The sequence below is a fragment of the Pygocentrus nattereri genome, chromosome 14 (genome assembly GCF_015220715.1).
Source record: "Pygocentrus nattereri isolate fPygNat1 chromosome 14, fPygNat1.pri, whole genome shotgun sequence".
Taxonomy (NCBI): Eukaryota; Metazoa; Chordata; class Actinopteri; order Characiformes; family Serrasalmidae; genus Pygocentrus; species Pygocentrus nattereri.
In genome coordinates, this window is record NC_051224.1 from 20,660,958 (window position 1) to 20,688,671 (window position 27,714).

Consider the following 27,714-nt stretch of genomic DNA (forward strand, 5'->3'; position numbering starts at 1 on the left):
AGGCGAAAATTGGCAAAAATAGGCTTGGAGTTTAAGAGGTTAAACATTTTTTAAGTTATTCAACAAAACTACATGTGTTAGGTTGTGCCCCCCTCTCCACTACATCTTAACAATCCAAAAATCAGTGGAATTCCCCCTTTTATGCACTTGGGACAGTCCAGTAGAGGAAAAAATAAGATACACGAATAGCCACTGAACAAACAATTGAACACTGAATAAACAACCTTTCACAAACAAATAAATGCCTTTCATTCCTCTCATTTTAAATCCAGATATCTGGAACAGGCAGTCCTGCCACAGCTATCCAAACATTTAGAGACAAACAACAACCAGTCTGGACATAATCCAAGACACTCAGCAGAAACTGCCTGCTTGTCAATCACAGAAGGGAGGACTGTGTGTCTTAAGCACTCGTTCACCTCTGCTGGTCAGCTGCTTCTGACACTGGACCATCATTTCAGCACTTTTGGATTTGGGCATCAGCAGCACTGCTTGGGCCAGATTCTTATCCTGCAATCTCATGCTCTCTCTCTCTCTGTCTCTCTCTCTGTCTCTCTCTCTCTCTCTCTGTCTCTCTCTCTCTCTCTGTCTCTCTCTCTGTCTCTCTCTCTGTCTCTCTCTCTCTCTCTGTCTCTCTCTCTCTCTCTCTCTCTCTGTCTCTCTCTCTCTCTCTCTCTCTCTCTCTCTCTCTCTCTCTCTCTCTCTGTCTCTCTCTCTCTCTCTCTCTCTCTCTCTCTCTCTCTCTCTGTCTCTCTCTCTCTCTCTGTCTCTCTCTCTCTCTGTCTCTCTCTCTCTCTCTGTCTCTCTCTCTCTCTCTCTCTCTCTGTCTCTCTCTCTCTCTCTCTCTCTCTCTGTCTCTCTCTCTCTCTCTGTCTCTCTCTCTGTCTCTCTCTCTCTCTCTCTCTCTCTCTCTCTGTCTCTCTCTCTCTCTCTGTCTCTCTCTCTCTCTGTCTCTCTCTCTCTCTCTCTCTCTCTCTCTCTCTCTCTCTCTCTGTCTCTCTCTCTCTCTCTCTCTGTCTCTCTCTCTCTCTCTGTCTGTCTCTCTCTCTCTCTGTCTCTCTCTCTCTCTCTGTCTCTCTCTCTCTGTCTCTCTCTCTCTCTCTGTCTCTCTCTCTCTCTCTCTCTCTCTGTCTCTCTCTCTCTGTCTCTCTCTCTCTCTCTCTCTCTCTCTCTTTCTGTCACTCTCTTTCTCTCTCAGCCTTTAAATGTAAACTTTACACACAACGTGAAGGACAACTGTTGTGCTAAAATGATAAAAAAGAGATATGTTTTTTTGGACAGCAGATAAATGTAAATCAAAACTAAAGAGAACTGAAAATCCATTTACTCAAGTACAGGTAAAAGTATTAGTAAATAAAACTACTCCAGTAAGAATAAATAAGTAGTTCATTTTAAATAACTACTGAAGTACTGAGTTACTTAGTTACTTTTTCCTCTTTCCGCTGTGACAACCTGAACATATTTCTGAACGGACTGGAAATAATCTGTACAGAAAAACACCACAGCAAAACATAATAATATGTGGGAAAAAGTTCTGAGAGCTGAGACTGATCACAGTTCGCTCTGCTGGAGCACATTTACACACCTTTCTGTGAGCTGTGTAAGGAACAAGGTCTACATTAAACTGCGTGCACTTCATGATTAGATGACTGTATAAAACATCCTAGTTTATCTGTTGCCAGTAAAGTATTTTAGAGAGATGGTGGAGAGGATGTTACTGTTCAGTTTGTTAAGTTTGTTTAAAAGAAAAAAAAATTGAGTCAAAATTGTGAGTAAACTGCTTAATGAATGATGCAAGAATCCTGCTGCCCATCAGCTCCCTGGACTCTAGCTTACGTTAACAGGTGTGAATCTCTAGTAAACAGTAAACACATTCACAGCCTTCAAACTGTATATTTTCACTGATATCAGAACATTTACACCATTAAAATCAGCAGCAACGTCAGCAACTTACCCAGCTTTGATTTTACTGTAATATATTTCACTAATCATGCTGATAATTTCATATAGAATCAGACATTATTATTGCATTTCACAGTTAAACAGCCTCTCACAGCTAAAGACAAACACCAAGGCAGAGAGAGGGGGGGGGGCAGAAAGAGGAATAGAGAGAGTCCGAGTGAGGGGGAAGATATATATATATATATAGAGAGAAAGAGAGAGACAGAGAGAGTGGTGGGAGGTGAGGAGGGAGTAGATCAGGCCAGTCAGGTTAAAAAACGACAGAGGGACAGAATCACAGGCCAGAGTTGATGAAGAACCTGTATTAGACTAGCTTTCTTGCCTCATGACCGTTTATCTCTGAACAGCAGCTAAACTAGGCTGTATAAACAGTAAACTGTAGGCGAAAGCTGTTACCTAAAATAGGTAACAGGCACTGTAATAAAATCTACACAACGGGTTTCAAATTTAATAAACAGAAGCTTTCTAAAAAAAGAAAACCATAAACACGGTACCTGTTTAGCTTGGACCAGCCAGCTCGGCTAACACTGCCTTGGTCGAGTCGAGCTGTGAAACCAGATCTTAGCGGGTTTTGTACTCAGTTACAGTAACGAGAGTAAATGCAATTCATTACTTACACCTCTGTGTACTGCATGCTCCGACACATTCACTGGCGTTCTGCACGAGAACAGGTCACCCAAGGGCGATGAACCTATAGAACCCAAGCTGACCTTTAAGCTCAAGTCCTCTTGACATCTTGAGATCTTAAGATCTTGCTAAAATTTATCTGGAAGAGGAATGAAAAAATATTAGTTGTATCCAGAGCGAGCAGTGAACAGTGCTGTAGATGATTCTATAATTAGCCAGAAAACATCCAGAATGAAATTATAATAAAATATACAACAATATGCAGAATGTCTTGAATTTGAAAATTGGTGATCAAATGTCAAGACAAATGATTACAGCATAATTTATTGTACATAATATCTCTAAAAATATCTCTAAAGAAATACCCTTTTGTGTTTAGTTTACACGATTTAAATCCACACTTTACAGCACAGGTTATTAGTCTATGGGACATTATATATAATAAACAATAAGTGGTTACAAACAAACTTTTAACCAGTAGATAAAACTAGCAAGAAAAAGAGATAAAACATGATAAATCTATCAGCTCGGTAGTCAGTAAAATGATAAAACCACACAGATTATAATGTCCACAAGTGTGTGTATGAATAAGCCATAATTGCTTTATATCTATTCTACAAGTATAAAGGTCTCTCAGAGGACCTCAGATTAAGCCCATAGCATGTCCCAGCGAATCTCATCATCCAGATTAGACGAGGCAGGATTACGCCGATACTGTAGCCTGTAGCCTGTCCAGGCTGAGACAGTGTGTACAGGTGAAGACATCTGAACCCCACAGAACTCTGTAAGACGATCTCGGCAAGTTCGGGGTGAGTAAATTTCCATGCGTACATCACTGGATGTTTTAACAGGCTCTGTTCAGACTTCATGAATATTTAAGGGAACACTCCTGTCAAATTACGTTTTGTTCAGAGGAAACAAATATCTGCTCATTTTCTGCTTATTTGCTTTAATGTTTAATATATTGGGGAAAAAATAAAGCAGAAAATATAAAATGTGACATAACTTTTGCACTTATTCTGCTCCCTAATCTGTCAACAAAACGTGTTGACAAGGGTGCCAAATCCTTTGCACACACCTCTAAGTACATGCTCATACTCTACTGTGCACTGCTAAAAAACTATTTAGTAAAATGGCGTAGACCTTATTTAGACATTTGAGCTAAGACTGCGACTACGTCACCATGTGCATCATCATTCTAATCAGAGGAAAAGAGGTGCTGCATTCCAACACAGACGTTTGTCTGCTGCATTACAGCTAATTTCCTGCTAATGCTGACACATGCAGACTGTGGCTATTTGGCAATGAACCACAGACAAACAAGAGACATGCTCAGTAAAGTCATTGTGCAAAAGCTCTGTGTATGTGCTGGTCATTTTTCACCTGGTCATTGTGAGGAAGATCTACAGCTGTTTTTTTATTGTTATTGTAACAGATGCCCCCCCACCAAAAAAAAAAATTGAATGCGATGTAAGCGCTGTTTACTTCTACTCTGTCTGCACTGTGCTCATTTAACGTCATGTCATGTGTATCTTAGAGGTGGACACTTTTCATCATGTCTATATTCACATGTAGGTTCAAACCTACACAACTGAGGCTTATTTGTTCAGACAATGTGGTCCTCAAATTTATTACAGGACACTGTATGAATGAACTGAGTACCCTGTTTAGCTTTCCTACAATAGATTCTGGAGTACCTGTGTTCTGAATTCCGGGTGTCTTGCACGGAATGATACCAAATCATTCTTAGGAAAAAAAAGTGATTCAGGTGAGTCGTACAGTGTTTTAAACAACACTGAGTGCGTTTACATGCACCTAATAACCAGATAACTGCAGAGAATCAGATTTTGTCAGTAATCCAATGCGTTTACATGCTCTCGAGCAATCAGATAATGTGAAAACTCCAGGTCTACATGAGTCAGCCAACCAGCCAATAAACTCACAGAAGAAGACGTGACGTAAACGTAATGTAAAACTTAAACTTCATTCTGCGGCTTTTTTCAAAAACATGCATTCACTGGCCACTTTATTAGGTACTTGCTAGTAAAAGGTTGGACCCCCTTTTGCCTTCAGAACTGCCTTAATTCTTTGTGCCATACTTTCAACAAGGTGTTGGAAACAATTCTCAGAGATTTTGGTTGGTTATTTGAGTTACTGTTGCCTTTCTATCATCTCGAACCAGTCTGCCCGTTCTCCTCTGACCTCTCACATCAACAAGGCATTTTCGTCCACACCACTGGATATTTTCTCTCTTTCGGACCATTCTCTGTAAACCCTAGAGATGGTTGTGTGTGAAAATCCCAGTAGATCAGCAGTTTCTGAAATACTCAGACCAGCCCGTCTGGCACCAACAACCATGCCACGTTCAAAGTCTCTTAAATCACCTTTCTTCCCCATTCTGATGCTCGGTCTGCACTTCAGCAAGTTGTCTTGACCACCTCTACATGCCTAAATGCATTGAGTTGCAGCCATGTGATTGGCTGATTAGCTATTTGTGTTAACAAGCAATTGAACAGTACAGGCAGTTCTGAAGGTGAAAGGGGATACCTAATAAAGTGGCCAGTGAGTGTACATGCAAAACTTTACCTGAAAATATGAACATACTGTACATCGTCTAGAAGAAGAAGAAAATCGTAATCCTTCATTTCATCAAGCATGTATTTGGTTTGGTTGTTGCTCCAACAGTGTTTTGCTGCGTCTCGTTTATTTCTGGTACCGCAGTCAGTTTCACACATACTGAAACTGAGAAATCTGAAAGAAATCAGCGTAAGAGTATACACTGAAAAATCTGATTACTGAGCTAAAATACAGCTTTCTTTATCAGATTTATTAATCAGATTTCTAGACCTTGATTTCAGAAATCAGAGTGTGCTGTTTATAAGGTCGTTTTAATCAGATAACTGCAGAAATCCGATTATGATCAGATTATTGAGTGCATGTGCGACCTTAACTGAAACTATGCGGTTGAAGTGATTTGAAAGAAGAGTTGGGCAAGTATTTAGGTTTGGGTGACTATTGACTTCTAGTGTTTGTTAGCAACGGTAGCCTGGCAGCTTGAGTTTTAAATAAAGATTGAAAATTTTTACACCAAATTTTGTCATCAGTAGCAACTGGAGGGCAGGCAGAAAATCATTTAAATGAGATTTTCTGCTGTAGTTTTCCTTTTTAGATCCACACACCAAAAGTACTGTAATGTTATTTCTCTCATTCTTGAATTATCTGTTTCTCTCTATCTCTCTCTGTTAATGGCAGTTGGCTGAGCTGAGCGGAAGGATAGTGCATTGTTTCCTGTGAGAATGAGTGTGCGTTTGCGTTTTGGTTGATGTGTCTCAGATATGAGATCACAGTCTAAGAAGAAACAGAAAAGAAAAAGAGAAATGAAGAACTCTGCTGTCTGGTGCTCGAGGTAAGACCATTTAAAAGCTTTTTATGAATGTAGTCAAATAAACCGACACCAATCAATCAGACGACCATATAGAAATGTTGATATTGCTTTAAATTAAACTGCTGATGTTTGGATGGTTAGAAAGTGAGATCTGCTTGGAGAAACACTGACAATGCACACCAGCAGAACTGAGTTCACAGTGGCTGAGTAAGAGAGCACATAACGAACATGTGCACTTTCTTTCAGCTTCTACATTCACTTTGAGTATTTGCAGGCCTAATTTGGCCTAATTGCAGACTTAATTTGGACTCTATATAGGCTGTGCTTAACCCCTTAAAATACCAGACTTTCTACATACTAAAGCTTATTAACTGTAGGGACTTCAATGCAAACTGGATGAACTAGTCTTATGTTGTGTGATATACATACATATATATAGTAGTGTTTAATAAAACTTTGGGCCTGTTAATAGACCCTGGCTTTTGAACCTTTAAGAGATCAAAGCTGCCCTACACAAGATTTTTTCGTTAACTGAAATACACACACACACACACACACACACACTTTTTCTAAGCCGCTTCTCCCTCAGGGTTGCGGGGGGGTGCTGGAGCCTATCCCAGCTGTCATCGGGCAGAAGGCAGGATACACCCTGGACAGGTCGCCAGTCCATCGCAGGGCACGTTAACTGAAATATGAAATATAAGTATCGTGAATATGCGCTACTGCAAGTCACCCTGTAAAGCCTGAAATAATCATTTCCAAGTCAGGAGCTTCAAGTTGGTGTTTTTTGGAGCACATCATACATCTTTAAGTATAAATGTCACATACACTGGAGAAGGTCTGACTCATTTTCTAGGTCTCAAATGCAAAATGAACATTATACTGATGAATAATAATTAAACAGATAATTTACTCACAGCCTCAGGAAAAACATCTTCTGCCAAATTTTGACTGATTTCTTTTTGAATTCTTACAATGTGCTCACAATCATCAGGTTCATCCGTTCAGGGAAGGGGTCCAAGCATGCCTATGTTAGAAACTGTTCTTCCGCATGATGCATGCAAATAATTACACATTTCTACCAGAGAGGTCTCCAAAAATCAATAAATACCATTCTCTAAACCACGTTGGCATGTCTCGACAACCATAATGAAAGCTCTGGGGATATATTTTTACGAAAACGATTTGGGTGACTCTTGAGTTCTAGTGTTTGTTATTAATGTTAGTCTTGTACCTCCAGTTCTAAACCTAGGAGGCCTAATTTGCACTCCAAACATATCTTGACTAATCAACTACCCCAGGCGTATATGAAAAATTTTAAAAACTTTTTAAAGCAAATATCAATCAGAAACATTTCAAAACAACTTATCATTCCAAAACTAAGAAACTAAGATTATTTAGAAAAAGAAACTACTATGCAAATGTGAATTTATAACAGCCAGGCCAAAAACAAAAAAAAGTTCACAGCAGCTGACAGGAACATTGTAAAAGCAGTTAAGAAAACCCAAAAATACTATCCAAAGAAATAAAAGACAGTCTAGAGAGTGTTTTAGTGTCCCACTTTGATGAAAATGCATTTGCACAATGTTTCCTTCATGTGTGTTTACCAGGAAGGTGGACATTCCAAAATGCCTGCTGCAGGGAGGCGGGTGAGAGGGAGAACTCTATTCAAACTCTGTGTGGTCACCGGAATGGCTGACCTTTAAAGGGGGGGCTATGTAGCGCCCCGCTCCTGGCTTGCGCAGAAATGGACGTCTGGAAGGCTTGGCCATCCGACACATTGTGCACAGACTCATAGGGAGCAGCACCCTTGCTGTAGAAGAGACTTAAATCAGTAAATAGTTGTCAGTGTTAGTCTGAAGTTTTTGTTTGTTGTTTGTGGGTTATTGCGTCAGGTGAACATAAGATCTGTGTGTCCACCATGGACACCATGGATGGGCAATATGTGACTAATGGTGATCTGCCTGCTTCCCAGCCTTATCAGCTAGCACTGAGTGATGGCTCAGCTTTTCTTGGTGTCTGTATTCATTGCCAAAACGATATATGCTAATTAACCCATCATCTACTTGGCTTGTTTATTCACATCCTACAGGGTCTTTGGCTCAGTCAGCTAATCTGATCTTGCTTTTTTTGGATCTATCGTAATGTAAACCCATTCAGTCTGTCATGATTTCAGTATGCCTTAAAGGCCTTAGAGTTGAATGAAAAGAAGACATTTATAGTCATGAACCATACCACCTCATACGGAAGTCATCCAAGCCAAAGCATGCTTCCTCTTTTTTCTTGAGAATGTCTTAGCTGACTGCTCAAATGGAATTTGAGCAGTCAGCTAAGACATGCTCAAGAATGAACTGCTGAATTTTCCCTTTAGGGTCAGTCCTAGTCTATCGTTATTTCACATTTCCTAATTTGTGCCTACACCCTCTGCAGACATAATTTATCTGTCTACCCTTCCTGACCACCTCATGAAAAAAAAAAACATGGCCTTGACTGTGGCCTTGAGTTACTAGTGGCCAAAGTCTGTCTGACGGAGACGCAGCACAGCACTTGGTGACTGATGTCAATGTTTGTTTTGCTCAGAGCGTCTTCACTCATTGCCAGCCTGTAAAGAGGAACTCCACCAATGTTTCAAAATTTCTGCAGGATTCAGTGGTTAAATGTAAACAGTCATTTAGAGATTTGATGTGAAATGTTTCTCACTGACAGAGAAACTTACCAACTCAGATTTCATTCAGATTTCATTCTTACAGATACTCAAAGGTCCAAATTAGTCAGAATGTGCATTCCTAATGGAGACTTTCCACTGAAGCATTTGTCCTTGTACAAAGGAACATTAGCATAGTTATGAAAGGCTATTATTATCCATTGATGTGTGAATGAAGAGAAATCAACCAAAAATAATTTATTATTTTTACCCCACCCCTTGTTTTCAAGTGTCATCTTGCCCCTGTTAGTAGAGGTTGAAATCTTCCCTACGAAATGGGACCCTCAAATAAAAAGAACATTGCTTCCTTATCAACTACAAGCGCTGCTGCCAGTCTGCAGTGACAGCAGAGGAGGGTAATGTTCAGCTCTTCACTGCTGGGCTTTAGTAAAATTTAGGGCATCATATGCCTCCAATGAGCGGGGCAATTATTTATTATCACCCACCTCTAATCCTTCAGTGATATGGAGCTGAATCCCCTCTTCCACCTTAAATAGTGCAGCAGTTCTGGTGCCCAAGGTACAAGAATGTAACTGCTGCCACCATTAAAGGTGGAACAGGAACTATAGCTAGCTAGCTACCAATACATCAGCAAATAATTTAATGCATGGTCAGCAGTGTGCTGTTTTTAAAATTGTTTAAAAGTATGTTTTTCTCTTGTGGAAGCTACAATGAAGTTGGCTAGTTGGTGGTTATTAATCTTTCTCTGGGACAGAATGCTTCCGGTTCCGGTGCTCCGTAGAATGGCCGCACTGGTGAGAGCTCCGAGTAAACTCGACAAGCATTTCAATGCATAAATGTCCTGACATGTTGTGCAAATGACAAATAAACTTGAAGCTTGAAACTTGAATGCTTCCTAATTGAACATTCTGGCTACAGCTCTGGCTTAATTTTGGCAACAATTATTGGTCACTTTTATGATTTTGTCTCCTATAACAGTGCAGTTTCCCAGTTTGCCTTTTTTACAGATGCTGAAAATTGTCTTTGTTTAATATGACTTTAAAAGACGAGTAATCCAAAAGTGATAAAAAATAATCAGATTACTTTAATATAGTCATCCTTTGGATAACACTACACATCACCTTTTTTTATCCTGTAGTCAGTAATCTGCTTTGGTAACCCTCCCAAACCTGAACACAATGCCTGAATTGAGACACAGGGTCAGTAATCCGTGTCACAGGCTTCACATTAAGGCAAACTGAACACGGAAATTGAGATATTCTTGGCAGTTTATGGTCTCAAATGAAATGACACAGAATGGCCGCCTGTCACACTGTCCAGTGACAAAGAATTTTCCTTTTTGCTAAACGTGGCCATTCTGTCCTCAGAACATGGCATTACTTCAGAAGGTAACTAAAGGACATATTTTAGCTAAAACAGGCTTTTTGAGCCAATTCAAGCAGAGTCGGCTGTTCATGTGTTGTCTTTGGAGTGATGTCAGGTGATCCTGAGTCCCAGATCATGGGGTGTGTGATAAGGGAGACTGTGTAAGGAACTTGATATGTTTGGCCTTAAATGTGAGCCAAATGATGAGATGCTATAGTATTGAGCAATTTTCTCATCTCTGTTACACACAAAAGCCATTCAACTTTTATTTTGATTATTCATGAACAGGTTTAGACACATTCATCTCTCCACTCAGCATCATTGCTCATGGGCTCAATACAGTGATTGAATACAGAGTCAAGTGCGGGGGTGAACACAAAGAATGCTTTTAGAAACATCTACGTACGTTGTACCTACACTCATTGGCCTTTTTATAAAAACGCCTACCATGAGCGTGCACTTTGAAGATATATCATTCTGGGATGTGAACAATAGACCACTGAAGTCATGTGTAAACTGCTTGTAGTGAAGGCTGAATACTGAATATACTGTCCTAAAGGCTTTAGCAGAGCTCAGTAATACTGAAATTAATAACTGATCTACACATTGATTTATCAGTCAATTCAGGCTTTAGCAGAGCTCAGCAACAATGAGATTAATAACTTATCAACACATTGATTGATTTATCTGTTTACTCAGGCTTTAGCAGAGCTCAGTAACACTGAAATTAATAACTGATCAACACATTGATTGATTTATCTGTTTACTCAGGCTTTAGCAGAGCTCAGTAACACTGAAATTAATAACTGATCAACACATTGATTGATTTATCTGATTACTCAGGCTTTAGCAGAGCTCAGTAATACTGAAATTAATAACTGATCAAAACATTGATTGATTTATCTGTTTACTCAGGCTTTAGCAGAGCTCAGTAACACTGAAATTAATAACTGATCTACACATTGATTTATCAGTCAATTTAGGCTTTAGCAGAGCTCAGCAACAATGAGATTAATAACTGATCAACACATTGATTGAGTTATCTGTCTACTCAGGCTTTAGCAGAGCTCAGTAACACTGAAATTAATAACTGATCAACACATTGATTGAGTTATCTGTCTACTCAGGCTTTAGCAGAGCTAAGTAACACAAATTAATAAATGGTCACATTGATTTATCAGTCTACTCAAACTGTAGGCTACTATGGTCAAAACTAAACTACCCCATCTGACAAAGCTGGCGGGTTTGTTTGTTTGGGTTATTTTGGTGAGGTCTTTGGTCTTAAAACATCAATGCAATGTGCAGCTTTGTTAGCCTGCATGTAGTGATATTCATATTTTGGCTCATTAATAACCGCATAATTTAGCAGATTCTGAGGAAGCAAAAGCAGCATTTTTTTCTAAATCGCTGTTCATTTTTTCCCTTAGAGAAATCCAGCTCAGTCTCAGCTAATATGAGCATGACTAGGGTGCTGGTAGGAATTTTGAGCCCCTTGAAAACTTTATGCCTTCGCCTCTTTCCTCACTTCATTTCTCTTACTAGAACCTATTACAACACTAAAACACGCCAAAACAGAATGACTCTCCATTTCCTTGTAGCTTCATAATTCCAGCTGTTACTCAGCAGCAAGCAACATGGCTGCTCATTAATATACTGTATTCAACTGGCTTACTTTTTGAAATGCTTCTCAAAAGCGCTGCATCTTGGGGGTTATTGCAAAACTCCATAATGCACTATTTTTCACAAATATTTTATTCCGGGCCCATATTTCCTCAAACTTACATGTTTATTTAACTATAGATCTTAAAATTCAGTTTTACAATAATAGAGATATTCTGGTTTTAGTTCGTACTTCACCCAGGCCAAACGATTGGGAGAAGGGGAGGCTAGGAAGTGTCTAGAGAGGCTAAAAAATGTTAGCATACATATCGGATGCTGCACCTTCACCTTCACTTTCAAATGAAATGTTGAAATGTTAACGTTGCGCAAGTGCATTTATGAGAAAAACTCAAAAACAGTGCAAATTTGTATTAGGACAATGGGTTTCGTTTACACAGCTCACTGTTTTTTGAAAGATTGATTTGTGTGTTTGGTGGCATCTTTGTTTGAACCAATAAGAAAATCTTATACCAACAAAATTCTCTACAAAGTGCACCTATATGGTAGGTGTTTCTGATAAAATGGCAAATCAGTGTAGAACATAGAGGTGTTCAGAAAAGACTGGACTCATTCCAGGCTTGTTGTTGGCCCACGCTTCCTGCCAAAGCTGTTCATGCTGAAACATGAGTAATTCTACTGGAGAAGTGGATAAGCAAGAACAAAAAGGGGTGATGAGAGTTCCTGGGGGTTGGGGGGGTGATGCAGAATAAATGAGCTGACACAACGATAAAACAGAACAGTGAGCCGCCATGGGACTCAGAGGGTGACCTTTGTGTTGTCCAGAACCTACAATTTGATGCATTTAACAAAAGGTCATTTATTCAGTTTTACTGGGTCCATACTGTTCCAGTACAGTAGGCCACTATTTCTCCCAGACTGCAGTGATGAAGCAGTACTGACTCAGCTGCTTTCCATGATACTCAGAATCTAAAGCGATGTTGTTTTTGACCCAAACTTGCCGGGTGCTCTTCTTTTTGGTGAAATCTTTGGTCTCATCTGAGAAGTGGGGTTCTCAAACCTGTTAAAGAGCCCATATAGTGGAAAGCCAACATTGTTAAAGTTTCAAAACATGTAATTCACTGTCTGAAACATATAGTTGAAATGTGGAAATGAAGCTGCAAAAACATTTTGTGATGTCATCAAAACCATCACATTTACATATACTAACCTATTAGACCAGGGGTGTCCAATCTTGTCACAAAGGGCCAGTGTGGCTGCAGGTTTTCATTTCAACAAAGCAGGGGATCAACTGATCAGCAGTTTAAAGACTGAAACCTACCGATAAAACAAGTCAGATGAGCTCCAGCTTGATTTGAGTGAAAACCTGGAAGACCTGGTAGACACCAAAACTGTCCCCATCAGATAAACAGCACCTAAAGCTTTCCTCTTTGAGATAGAGGAGAAAATCAAGCTGCTTCAGATCTGAAAACATCTACAGGTGTTTCTGTCCATCCTTCCACTGTGAGAAGATGACTCAGTGCTATGGGTCTGAAAGGATGTGTAGCTGTCAAGAAGAACCTCACTGAGAAAATAGAGACGGACACATCAAACAATGAAGCTGAGCAATGGACTGACAAGCCCAGAGTCCAGAGCTCAACACCACAGAATGTGTTTGATTACTTCAGAAAATGATCAACCAGCTTCTAAGACTGAACTTTGGAGGTGTGTCTGCAGATTCTCAGGAACTGAAAGTTAGTCTCCTGAAAAGAATAGAAGCTGGAATAAAGGTAAATACTGGCAATATTACATTTAGTTGTTGGGGTATCTGTGCAATCTTCTGTTAAATAGATGCTTCCATTGAAACTTGTACGACTCAATGGCTGTGTTGACTGAAATGAGGGCTTCTCTCTGACTGTGTGTGAATGAAGTCATGCTAGTTTTGTATCACTGTATTAACCTGTCCAAATGATCACATATGCTGGCTGCTTTAAGGGCCTCATTAATTAATCAAAACATGACCTTTACGAGACCCAGAGGTACGTCATCCAAGCCAAAAGCCATTGAGAAGCTGCCACAGGAATCAGTGAGTCAGCAGTGTGTTGTCTAGGCTCTGCTGTGTGGTATGTATAAGAAAAAGGTTATTTTTACAGACACTGGAGCAGGGATTAAAATACACATGACTGCATCACAAACCACATGATTTTTTTACTTATTACCTACTTATGTAGAAGAGTTTAACCTCTGCTCCAAAAAGCTGGACAACTTACATACCTAAACTGACTTGGAGAAAGTAAAAGAAAGGAATAAGCTTTAAAAAAAAAACTTCACACTTTATAAAGTATCAAATCTAATCATTTCAAATCAAACCTTTATTGGTCAAACACACACATTCAATCAGAGTATAAAGAGCAGAGAAATGCTTACACTACACTGTTGCCATAAAAACAGATTATACAAGAAAAAAAAAGATAAAAGTATAACAAAGGGAAGAAGAACCTATATACAAATAAAAAAAATATACATACAGACATATTAATATACAAGTAAATGTGCTGCAGTGTGAAGTGTGCAAATGAGCAGGAGGTAGTGGAATTGAAGGGGTTAATAAATATAATAAATATTTATGAATATAGCAGTGAGTGCAGCAGCACAGCTTGTCTTCAATCTGCCCAAGTTCAGCCACGTCACCCCACTGCTGCGCTCCCTTCACTGGCTTCCTGTACCTGCACACATCAGATTTAAAGCCCTAATGCTTGTCTACAAAGCCAAAAATGGACCAGCCCCTTCCTACTTGATGGCAATGGTGAAATCTCGAACTGTACCATGAGCCCTTCAAGCTTCAAGTACAGCTCGGCTTGACCCGCCATCCTTCGAGTGGAAGACAAGCGTCGAGAATGTTCTCTGTACTGGCACCCAGGTGATGGAATGAACTCCCATTGGCTGTCCGTACAGCAGAGTCTCTTGTTGTCTTCAAACGCAGACAGAAGACACATCTCTTTATACAGCACTTAAATCAGCATTGATTTAAGAATTATTTGTAATATATTGTACTGCACTGTGTATTGTAGTTTACTGTATTGTATTGCATTGCATTTACGGCACCACAGAATTCTGTGTTCAACTCGGTTCCTTTTTCTGGGTATCTAGTGACTTTTGTTTCTAGCAGTATCTGAGCTCAGGACTGTCCATCCATCCATCCATCCATCCATCCATTTTCTAAGCCGCTTCTCCGTCAGAGTTGTGGGGAGCTCAGGACTGTCTTTTTCTCTAACCTATTGGTAACTAGCAAAGATACTTTCTCTAGATAGACAAAGCACTTCTTGTAAGTTGCTTTGATAAGAATGTCTGCTAAATGCTGTAAATGTACATGTGAGTGTCTTGTGTATGTAGGATGTATGAGTGTTGTGCAGTAGTCCAATTATGTCTGTGTGTGTGTGCATGGATAAATAGCCTAGTTGTCCTGGTTCAGGGCCTGATGGCCTGCAAGAAGAAGCTTGTCCTAGTTCTCCTTATGTTGGCCTTTAGGGAGCAGCAGCATTTCCCTGACTGCAATAGAGTGAAGACTCCGATGTTGGGCTTGCTTCACTGTCTTCCTGACTTTCCCAGTACCACTTTCTGTAGATGGACTGCGGGTCAGGGAGCTCTGTTGAGATGATGAACACAGCTGATTACAACACCCTCTGGAGAGCCCGGCTATCCTATTGCTGCTGTTCTCAAACCAGGTTGTGATGCTTCCTGTCACGATGCTCTCGATCGTGCAGGTGTATAAGCTCTTTAATACTATGGAGGACAAGTGTTGGGCCTTTTTCACAAGGGTATAGTAAAGTATAGAGAGAGTTCATGAATAAGAATGTGAAACTGTGAAAAGCCTGAGTAGACGAATCAATTAATGTGATGATCAGTGATTAATCTCAGTGTTACTGAGCTCTGCCAAAGCCTGAGTAGACAGATAAATCAATGTGATCAGTTTTTAATCTCAGTGTTACTGAGCTCTGCTAAAGTCTGAGTAGACTGATACATCAATGTGATCAGTTATTAATTTCATTGTTACTGAGCTCTGCTAAAGCCTGAGTAGACTGATAAATCAATGTGATGATTTATTAATGTCAGTGTTACTGAGCTCTGTTAAAGCCCATGTAGACTGGTAAATCAATGTGATAAGTGATTAATCTCAGTGTTACTGAGCTCTGCTAAAGCCTGAACAGACTGATAAATCACTGTGATGATCAGTTACTAATCTCAGTATTACTGAGCTCTGTGAAAGCCTGAGTAGACTGATAAATCAATGTAATCAGTTATTAATCTCATTGTTACTGATCTCTGCTAAAGCCTGAGTAGACTGATAAATCGATATGATAATCAGTTATTAATCCTATTGTTACTGAGCTCTGCTAAAACCTGAGGACACTGATAAATCAATGAGATTATCAGATATTAATCTCAGTGTTACTGAGCTCTGCTAAAGCCTGAGTAGACTGATAAATCAATGTAATCAGTTATTAATCTCAGTGTTACTGAGCTCTGCCATTTCATACAATAACTTTCTTTGATTGAGCTTTTAGAGGCACTAACCTCTTGAGACATCATGTTCCTATCACCACAACTTTGAATAATTCTGACTTGGTTAGTTTCTCTAAAAATGAGCATTTCACACGAAGCCACTCTGAATGACTTTGTTTACATCTTAACCATGTAATTATGGTAAAACTGGAGTGCCCTCTACCCTACACATTTTTGTGTCTTGCTACTCTAAAACATGCCATTCTATTTAGGAAAGGCTGGGTTAGGAACCGCTGCTCTAAGGGATAAAGACAGGGAGAAAAATGACCATATAAAAAATGAATGATGGCGTTTTTTTGGTATGTAATACAAGCCAAAAATAGTACGTGGGCCTCAGAGGCAAGAATGAAATATGCATCAAGACCAGATCATTGGAGCTGGAGTATGGAAAGGATATCAGAGGCATTTACAACCTCAGTTCAGATGGAAAAAATAGGTGTAGCCCTATTGCATAGATGTTCCGTGTCTCAATATCTGGTTTAAAGCAGTCTTTGAAGTGACTAATGACTCTTAGAGGGTCAAATACAAATCACTGTGGCATAGCAATCTTATCAAGCGTAAAATGCTATATAACCTGTTGCAAAGAGCCCTTTGGCCCTCCTGCACACTGTGTACCTTCATCTCTTATCTTTTACAAAGAAGTCTATTGTCGTTCCACAGTCCAGCTGTGCTTAACTGATCAGTGCTGCCTTCCCGAAAGCATCTTAGAAGCACAAAGGTGATTCTTAAATGGTATAGGGCTCTGTACATCATGTGTAATGGATTGGCTACCTGGTGTCATACCTGCCAGTGATTGCAAATCCACCGGAGAGTGGGTTTAAAGGGCTTATATTCTGGAAAACTAGATTTTCCTCACTTTTTTTTAGATAAATACGTTGCATAAAGTATGCAGACATTGTCAAAAATCAAAACATACTGTTCACTCTGCAGTCCATATAGGGGAACTAAGCGGTAAAAAACAGCCCATTTTTAGTTGCTTTTGTGATGTCACAAAAAGAAAAAACAACAACCCAAATCATTTACATGAATCCTCCCTTTTAGTCTACAGCAATTTAGCTCCGCCCATTCATGCTGAAATCAGTTGTCCAAAAGCACATACTGCTCTACTACATATATGATAAATGGACTTCTACTGGGAGTGTACTGTAATATTATTTTGTATGGTAATATGTGGTTTTGCACACAGACAGTGTTTCAGTGGCACATTGCAGTGCAGCCAATTAGAAGAGATGTAATTTGCATACACCATTCTTAAAGGCACTACAACAAAAACAGTCTGTTAATTTCTAAGGCATGAAGAGAGGTTAAAAAATACTTTTGTAAAAATTAATGCTTAGTGTTTTTGGTACATAAAACCACACAAATGTCAACAGTGGACCTCCTGCTGGTTTATAATGAAAAGCTGCAGCCAAACCAGCCCTTTGCAGATGAAGTCACTGAGAAGGGATACAGCAGTAGATTGTAGATCTTCTGGTAGATTGTGACTGGAAGGTTGCTGGTTCGATCCCCAGTGCCGGCAGTCCATGACTGAGGTGTCCTTGAGCAAGACACCTAATCCCCAACTGCTCCCCGGGTGCCGTGGATAAGGCTGCCCACCGCTCCAGGCAAATGCGCTCACTGCAGGGCCTGAAAAACAACATTTCATTCCGAAGTATATGAATAATATTGAAGAACAGCAACAAAGACATGACTTTACTTGACTTGAGTTACATGGTTATTTGTAAATTTTGGGCGCCCCTGGACAAATGACGTTTTGTGGATATATGTAGAGAGACAGAGAGAGAGAGAGAGAGAGGTAGGAAAAGAGAGCATAAGTAAACATTCTTCCAATCTTACTTATTGCAATTTATTTTTAGATGTAATGTTTGGTGCCCAAAATCAGAAATATTGGGTAGGAACATGAGAAAATGATAAACTGACATTTTGGTCAAATCTGCTCATCTGCTGCGTTTGGGAGTTTTAGTCTTTCCTGAAGTGGTTCAGCTCCTGATTAAATGTGCATGTCTTTATTAGGGCTTTAGTACTACCGATTTAGTGTTTCCTCAAATTCTTGTCAACTAGCTCTGAGGTTTCGGTTGTAAATTCAATGGAAAATGAATGGTAGCCTAACGGTAATTGTTGACTAGTTATGTAACTGCGTGGTTGTTATGTAACTCCTGCTGGTTGTAATGGGTCTTTGTGGCTATTAATGTATTTATAGTTCCTTAACCAGCAGCTTGCAGCTACATCAGAGAACTGCTACGCAGTTCATTCTCTAGCTTCTTGCTTTGTTCCAGCCAGTCTGTAAAGCATCTTACAGCCTATTTAGTTTGGTGATTGGTACTGGGTTTATTTCTGGCTGATTCCAGGTTGTTTAGCTGTTCTTCTGTGACAGCTGCCACTGAAAAGCTGCTCAGCGGTGATGAAGGTTTGGGAATTTAGTGTCGTCTCATCTTCAGAGTCTGACCAAATCGGTCAAATGTGATTTTAAAAGTGTCCATTTTCTGTTTATGGCCAAGTAAGAAGTAAAAAAAGTGGTCTGAGCGTCTGCTACAGCTGTCAAACTCGTTGCTTAGCAACAGGGTCTTGGCGGAGTGATACAGTGTTTGCGAAAAATACTCTCTGAAACAACCGCCTCTCAGCCAATCAGCTCGCGTGGCCGGCGCTAACTGCTGTATAAAAATAGAGAAACGGTTTCTGAGCGAGCGACATAACCGACTCTCAGGGCTGCTTATTTGCAATTCACCCTCAGCTGAACCGCTAGCTTTAATAACCCCAACCTGAACGTGACTGACTTTGAGCCCTCCCCCTCGTCCTCCTCTTAAACCTCCTCCCACAGCGTTACTACAGAAGTTGCTCTGTTCATTCGCTTCATTCTTCTGTACAGGGCAGAGGAGAAAAGAGTTGCTCGAAGGTTTGCTGTGGAGCAGAGGAGCGCCGGTCATCTCTAAGGCTCCTTTCCTGATCCGCACAGCGGCATCGCTAGGTTAACAGACACAGAGCTCGAGCGGGACGAGGCTTCACCATGGCCACTGAGAAGCTGGTCTACGTTATAACAGGAGGATGTGGGTTTCTTGGTCAGCACCTCCTGAACGTTCTGCTGGAGAAGGAGGAGAACATCAAGGAGATCAGACTTTTTGACAAGCTTGCAGATCCCAGCCTGCAGACCCTCAGCACAGGTGAGTGAGAGTAGGCCTCTCTTTTATTCACTTAAACTGACCTTAAATTGACCGTGTTAGTAGGGGTCCAAGCACCAGAGGTACTGGAGACTTATTTTGTTAGAGTTTTTCTTATCCTTCTTTTACTTCTTCTTCTTATTCTTCTTATGTTCCTTCTTCTATTAAAATGAATCATGTGGACCAAACCTGTTACCCAGATCCACATAAACTGAATCTTTAGACAGGGTCTCTAAAAAAAATCTGGAAACAGAGCTCAAAATGTAAAGAAGTACATGTAGATGTTCTAAAAAGGTGGTTTTTAAAAATATAAACAGTGGTGCAGGCTGATGTGGATGATGCCTGAACCCTGCATTGAAAAGATTAAAGGGGAATTCCACCCATTTTTCCGAATATCTGGTTCTTTTGTAATTAAAGCCATTCAGAGTGGTTTGGGGTGAAATGCTCCATTCTGGAGAAACTTCAGAGTCGTAATTGTTCAGTGGTAGTGATAGGAACCAGATGTCTGAAGTGTTTTAATGTCTTTAAAAGCTCATAGAAACCTACACACAGTGGTCATTGATACGCTGAATGCATTGTTTTATAAAAAAAAAAGACTTAAAATGTGTATTATAAAGTGGAGGGTGCATGAAGGGTGTTTAGAGGCAAAGTAATATGCAAAGAAAACTTTTTTTGTAAGGTTTACTGCTGTTTTACCGTAATCAACATTAAACATCATTGCTGTCCAAAGAAAACCATGTAGATCCATTTTTGTTGATTTTTATTTTTCTACATCCTTTACGTTGTGTGAAAATAGATCAATAGAAATGCTTTAAAATCACTTGGAAGAAAACCTCTTTAAATTGACTTACATTGAAAGGTAAGAGTGTTTTTGCCCTCTCCCGTAAAGTTACTATTTTGGACGTACTTGTTTTTGTTTGGACAGCAATGATATAAAAACTCAGACACATGTAGGTTCACTGGTCATTTTGGATAGTAAATAAAACTGCTTCTAGTGATTGCCACACCTGGTTATCATCACCAAGAAATCTAATTTGACACGTTTATCTACGATGCACCACTTACACCACACCACTGTGAATGAATCTGTTTATATCTCAACCAGTGAACTATGAAGAAGATTTGAAACTAATTTTAACTCATTCAGAATAATCGATCAAGCAAAAATATCCAATTGAGACAGTCTGGCATGCTGAAAAGACATGTCATTCATATACAGTGGCACCAAAAGGTATTTGGACACCTTTAACAATTCAACTATTGGTAAACTTCAATGAATTTCTTTAGGTTACTTCATTAAATGTTTAGCAAAATTAAACCACTTTTGGCACATCAAACTGATGGTAGACACTTTATGTTGAGAGAGCCTGGAGATCTCCAACCAAACAGCCATGGGGAATAACCCTAACCCTTGAGTTCATTGATGGATTGTGAACTAACCAGCGAATGTCTGCAAATCAAATAAATAAAATATATAAATTAAAAACCACTTGTATGATTTTCAGCCAGCATCTTTGAACAAAATAGACACAAATACATGTAAAACTTTAGTTTTGTGCATTGGTGAATGTTATTTTTATTATATGGATGGTTTAAAAAGGTATTAAACATTTAATTTAAAAACGCTGTAACAAGCCTAGTGGAAAACACAGTCAATGTCAACAAAATGCATAATCAAACTTTGACCCCTTTCGTGGTAGCAGTGACACAACTTGTTAGGTAAGCAAGTCAGACTGAGAGTCATAGTTTTGGCTATTGTCAAAAGAGCATGCCACTTTAGTCTGGATGACAGGTTTCAGCTTTAGTCCTTGGGCAAACTCAGACAGTCCTGCTGAAGATCTAAACACAGAATAATTAGCAATATGGTCATAAACTCAGTGGCATCCAAACCTGGTCCTGGAGCTCTCCCTTCCTGAAGAGTCTAGTTTCAACCAGTTTACCACACCTGCATTAGCTAATCAGCCACTTCCAAGTCCCTGATTGGCTGGATCAGATGTATAAGTGTCAGTAATGGGCAAGGCAGTTTATTGGATACAGGTTGGAACTCAACTCTGCAGGAAGGTAGATCTCCAGGACCAGAGTTGGAGAGCACTGTGCTAGATGAATGTTTTAGTGCTGTAGCTCAGGTTTAGATTTTCATTTACATGAAAAGCATGATGTTTATGCCAAACAGCCAATCACGTAAAACATGAGGAGAAATCAAGTGGCTTATTTCTCAAAGAAGGGACAAGTTTGTGAATTCTATGGTTAAAGCACTTATAATGGTATAAAAGTAATGCAGTACTGCAATGTTAGTGCTAACTCAATGCTTATTGATTTGCGTCCTCTGCTAAAAACAGATTTTTTCACATAATTGACTCCATGCACATCACTAGAGGGGTCCATCATTGGTCAGAATCTTACCCTGATTAGTCCAAGAACTGCCCTGGAACAGATTTGGATGCTGAGCAAAAGCAGCCAGCATGTAAACTTTGTAAATTTTCACCATTCTGTGCCATTAGCCTCTCATGTGTTGGAGCCTAGGAATAGACTCTTTGTAATCAACTCCCCAGCACAAGTGTTTCTTTTAACAAACAATGGAATCTAGAACCAAAACTTTAAGAAGTCCCAGATAGGTATTCTCATTACATCTCACCCCATGAGACTACATGCAGAGCAGTGGCCCCTCGCCAAACATGTTGAAGGTACCACACATTAATATAAGAAGATAAAGAACAGGTAGTCAAAGAAAGGAACAGTAAACACAGCAATGGCTGATGCCTAATCTGGGCCAGAAGCTGACCACAAAATGTGGGCCTTATCTGAAACAGATCCGCACCAGACTTGTTTCAGATGGCAGAATTTTTCTGGCCCACATCCCAGCCCCCATTGTCATCTGGGGCTCTTGCCACATGGATTGGCAACACTTGGGTAGACCAGTCCTGGTTGACACATCTGCATCAGATCAGGGACACAAATCAGTCAAAAGTGAACCCCACAACTTTGCCTAATTTGGGCCAGACACTGACCAAAAATATGTAAGAACATCCAACCTGTAATATTCACTCCAGACAAATAGAGGGCAAAATATCACAAAGTTGTGGTGTCCACCCCTGTCATAAGAAACAAGGAAATGCAAAGTCCCTCCTCCTCCTTCCTTACCACTCTTCCCTCCTTACCAGTCTAGAAGAAATGTTGCAAGTTCACCTTCACCTTCATCCCTTTACTCAGCAGCAGTGTTTAGTGGTGGAAAGCAATACCAGCGTTAACTCTTATTTTGTTTCTGTTTACTTCTTGTCTTTGCTGCTGAACATGGTTTCTTTCCAGCAGTGGGCGGCAGTGGTGAAAAATGGTTGCTTACCAAGAGCTCCAGCCATTGTTGTGTTTACTGTTCCTTTCATTGTTATTAAGGTTCTAACTTGTGGTTGTACCTTCAACTTGATTGAGTCACTGCAACCTCTTATCATTGTCGCTTGAGGTACAAAGTGGTATAAGACAGGGTGGGCTGAGGCTAACAGGTTAGCATGCTAACCTCAGTAGATTTCTCTTCAAAATGATACATAGACTGTTATTTCTTTACATTCTGTAGATAATTTTAGCTAATAAGATGTAACATGAGCCCTTGGGTTGGACACATCAGTGTCGACTTCAACAGCAGAACTTGCCCAGAAATCATTGCGACCTGATGCATTTCCCTTTTCAAACCCCAAATTCTACAAGTTACAAGCTACTCCATCTGTTATACATGACTGCTGATCCAACTTCACTTTACTGTGCTAGCTGGCTCGTTAGCATGCTAAATGCTACATGGTGAACAAGAACAAAGACCCAACTCCATGATTTTACTCAAAGTTTAGCCTGACAAAGCAGTTACTCACATGTGAGGAACGTTACGCTCAAACTTCTTAAAAATGTTTTGTTTTGGAAAGTTTGCATGGCTAGCTGATTAGCTCATTGAGATTGACGTCTGAGGGCAAGTCCTCTTTTCCCCTATACATAATGACATTGGCTTTCTTTCTTTTGTTGTCGCTAGCTGTGTAGCCTTTAGCCTAATTACTAGCAAGCTAGCAGTGTAATGAAGTTCTATCCACAGTCATGGATAACAGTTTTTTTTTTTTTTTTTTTTTTTTTTTTTTTTTTTTTTTAAACCTAGTTGAAGAATATGGCTTTGAAGTGTTAAGCACTTGAACACATTTTATTGCTGACAACTTTTCTTGAAGAATGAAATGCATCTGGTTGCATTGATTTCTGGGCATGTTCTGCTGCTCATGTTCACTTGATCCCTTGTGTTCACTTATCGCTCATGGAATGAACTTTATTTAAGATAAAGTAATAGAAGGGCCCTTATGGTATCAGGGATTCCTCTGAGAGGAAATGGTGAGGCCGAATGGACGAGGTTTTGGTAAAACCGGTACTGGAATGAGCAGGAGGACCAGGATTGAGATCCACTGCTGTAGTCCATCTGAACTGCACAGTCCTGAACACACATCATTAACTAATACTGAAGTCAATCTGGTGCTAAATAAGGTGTGTGTTAGCAGGAAACCATGAAACTTTACAATGTAGGGGGACCAGTTTATGAAATCCTATTAGAAGTTCTCCATGGAAATCATGGAAATATGATTAAATATGATATAGATAAATACTGTATCTTGCTACATGTGTAGCTATAACTGAATTTTGGGGAGAGAAACATGGCTGAAACCCCCTCTTTTTCCAATCTAGTGCCATATAAATGAACATCACCTTCTGTTTCCGTGACAAGGTATTCACAATTGCCACCACCACCCCATCTCCTCCCTGTTCCTCAGTCCTACATCAGTCCTGTTACAGCTGTGATGGGAGATCTGGCCTTCTAGCTACAGGCAAAGGCTGCCCAGAACTCTACCCCAAGTTCTTGAGGTCCTCCCCCCTCATTGTCTTCCCTCATACTACTGCCATCATGTTGAAGGCATAGTCTCACAAACTAGATCTAGATCTTTATCTATGTCTAGTTTGGTGCAGGTGTGTCTTGAATACATTTAGCAGAAGCCAATTAGCAAACCAGCAAATGTCATCACACAATTTGGCTATCGTATATGTATTCAAATGCATTCACCAGAAATAGACTTATTAAATATGTTTCCTGTGAAGAGATTAAGATGAAGTTGTGTTTGATTTAGTTTCTTCAGTGGTGCCAGTTTTAGCTGGCTATGCAAACTAGATTAGCTACCTATGTAGTAGATTTCTATGAATGACAGTACAGCAGTAATATCTAGCTTTATTTACATAATGAACTAAATTACACAAAACGGCAGAAAGGACAATTGTGCTTGTGAAAACTGAAAGGTCGAAAGGAGAATGTGCTGCTTTGCAAACATACTAGACAAACATGTCTGGTGGTTGTCTGTCACCACATCAAATAGTTCAATGGGTTTTGCTATTAATTTATTAGAAATTATATACATTTTCAGTTTATAGTACCTGAGCTTGTCTGTTTGCCATAAATTAGGGTGAGAAACTCACACAAGGAAATATGACAATAAGTTTGGTACTACAACACAAGTCAAACAATACATTTCTTGCTGCATAGGTAGCTCCTTTCCCATGCTCAGGATTGCTTTACAGTTACAACGGGCAAAAAGTAGAAAGAAAGGGTGGGGTCTTGAAAAGGTTTGAATGGCTCAAATGGGACTGGTAAAATCAGCAGACAGAAAGGATACGGAAATGAACAGGAAACATGCTGAACTTGCATGTTTGGTCAGTGTAACCTCTGTGTCGGTCCCTTGCAGGAACACCCATGTTTGTGCGCAGGGCTGACGTTGTTAGGGTTACTGGTGGCTGAAGGTCATTGTCCAGCATGCACTCATGCCCTAACTTCAATTTTCTCTGCTCAGTGACCCTGCTGCCTTCACCAGAAGTCCGAACCAGCTAACATTCCTTTCCATGTAATGGTTCATTTTCCAGTGAAGATGCCAGTGCTCATGCAGAAACTCACTAATTATTCCATTTCAGTTCAACACCCATCGCCCCCAGTGGGTGCAGTCAGTGTCACAACGCCCCAAAAACTTGGAAGTGCTGTATGAGAAAACAAAGCAATGTCAAGGCCTCATTTGTGCAGCTTTTAATTAGTGTAAATTCATGTTGTTTTGCTGTAACAACTTTTTGGCTGTTCAGACTGCAAACAAATCAGATTCTTTTCTCAAATCAGATCTTTAGAGAAGACAGTTTGCTTTGTTGTTTGCTATTGATCAGATCAGACTTTTGTGTCTTTTGTGGGTTGCCATGATAACAATAGCTATGCGGATTTCAAACGTGGATGCAGGAAAGATGGAAGTGCATCATCTCGCCCACCAAACTCTTAAATTCTCTAGCAAAGACATGAATCTTTGATGCGCCTCCTGAGTCACAGCACTTCTGTCACTTTGGATTTGACGTTGTTGTTGTTTGAGAGTAATGCAAAAGACACTTTGAAATCTTATTTGAGCGTCCAGACTGAGATGCATCTGATTGGAAAAAATTTGATTGGAATTGCACTTTAATCCACCTCCAAATATAGTTTAGATCCAATTAGCAAAAATCTGATTTCATGTTTTTTTGCTGTTCACACGATCAAAAATGTCTCGATACAATCTGGATATGCCAACAATCAGATTTGGACTGGCAGTCTGAACAAGGCCTTTTGTTTCTGAAATTTATGATAACTGTTTTGGAATGTTTCTGTTGGCCCATCCATGAAGAAATGTTGACTCAAAGTAAATGACAGCTGGTAGAACTGGACCAATATGGGAATTGTGACTTTTCATGTACATATCTTTTGATGCTAATACATAAACATTTATAATGCAGGAATTTGAACAGCGTCCCTTAAATTTTCTGCTTCTCCAGAGTATAATAAATACATCACTTGTAAAACATCGGCCAAATCTGAACATCTGTTCGATGTTCAACAAATTAAAGTTGTCCCATATGGATATTACCATTAATGTGATTTTTTTATATCACCCCATGAGACTACTTGCAGTATTATTTCAGTACTTTTTAAACAATTTTTAGCAATACTTTTTAAAATGACTAATGCTGATACTGTTGTGATGCCAATTTCTTGCATCCATAGCAGCTGTTGTATTCAAATGATGTAAAAATTTATTTAAAAAAATAAAAATGGTAGTAGAGATGTTACCCCAGTCCAGGCTTAGTACATACTCAGGCTTATTGTTCAGTAACTACAGGGACTTAAGTACAAATTAATGGAGCTTTTCTTAGGTTATAAAAGTAAGTAATAAAACGTTGGGCCTGCTGGCGGGCCCATGGCTTGGTAAAGGTACATGACTGTGCCTCACTCTTCTGATCCCAAACATAAAAATATCAGACTTGCATTTCTTGTTTTGACATTGTATGAAATATAGCACTTTGAACCATTAGGGGAGCTGCTTGTTTTGTTATTGTGTAGTCTGGGTTTGACATCTCTTTGGATGCTCTGCTCCTTGTAACACACATTAACTAATTATTATAGTGTTTTCCTGCTTTAAAGCAGTTCTTGTTGGAAAGATCTGTAAAGAACCCCATTCATTTTTTTGCCAGTACCCACGAGAGTGTTGGTCACAAGACCCACCTGAAGTTTGATTTTAATAAGACATAAACCTGCCAAACAAAACTTTGAGTCATTAAGCTTTTCCTCAGTATACGATTCTTTAAATCAACAGAAACAACATTAGGGCTGACTGATTTATTCAAGCCTACACAGTAGCATATTTTTATAGTATATTAAAACATGCATTGGTCTACACTATTACATGTTTAGTGAGAGAACACTTAAGGCGTTTGCGTTTCTCGTCTCCTTTGCTGCCCTGCACACAGCTTTGCAGGCCATTTGTTGAACCCACTCTGTGCTGAACTTGAACCATGCAGCCAGTGACAAATAGTGTGACAGAAACATATGCCTGAGGTGGTTGTTCGAGATCCCCTGGTTTGACACCTTTAGTGATAATGTAGTCAAATCTTGCTGCTGTACAGGGCTGTGTGCAATGCCTGCTTGCTTGTGATAGTGTTAAACAGGAGACTATTTAAATGTTTCATTTCGTCAGGCATGTATTTGGTTCCAGCGTCACTACAAAAGTGTTTTTTTTTTTTTTTTTTTTTTTGTTTTTTTTTTTTTGTTTTGTTTTGTTTTTTTTTTTCTGCCAACTTTCATCAACACTGCTCGCTTATTTCCAGTACCGCAGTCTGTTTTTGCAGACTGAGAAATCTGAAAGAAATCAGAGTAAGAGTTCACATGTACTGAGCAATCTGACTACTGAGCTAAAATCTAGCCTCTTTATCAGATTTCTTGATCAATTTCTACTCCAATCTAAAAAATCGGAATATGCTGTATTCATGACCTTTTGAACAATCAGATAAATGCAGAAATCCGATTATGATCAGATTACTGGCTGCAT

General features: G+C 39.6%; 1 protein-coding gene across 1 annotated transcript in view; it reads left to right on the forward strand.

Moving 5' to 3' along the window:
• The first annotated feature begins 3,342 nt into the window (after window positions 1-3,342).
• Window positions 3,343-27,714, forward strand: part of hsd3b7 (hydroxy-delta-5-steroid dehydrogenase, 3 beta- and steroid delta-isomerase) — a 54,827-nt gene continuing 30,455 nt past the window's right edge. The window contains exons 1-3 of the mRNA XM_017697407.2: window positions 3,343-3,398; window positions 5,842-5,995; window positions 19,030-19,321. Coding sequence (XP_017552896.1) covers window positions 19,168-19,321 — 154 coding nt within the window. The 5' untranslated portion in view covers window positions 3,343-3,398; window positions 5,842-5,995; window positions 19,030-19,167. The remainder of the gene's footprint in view (window positions 3,399-5,841; window positions 5,996-19,029; window positions 19,322-27,714) is intronic.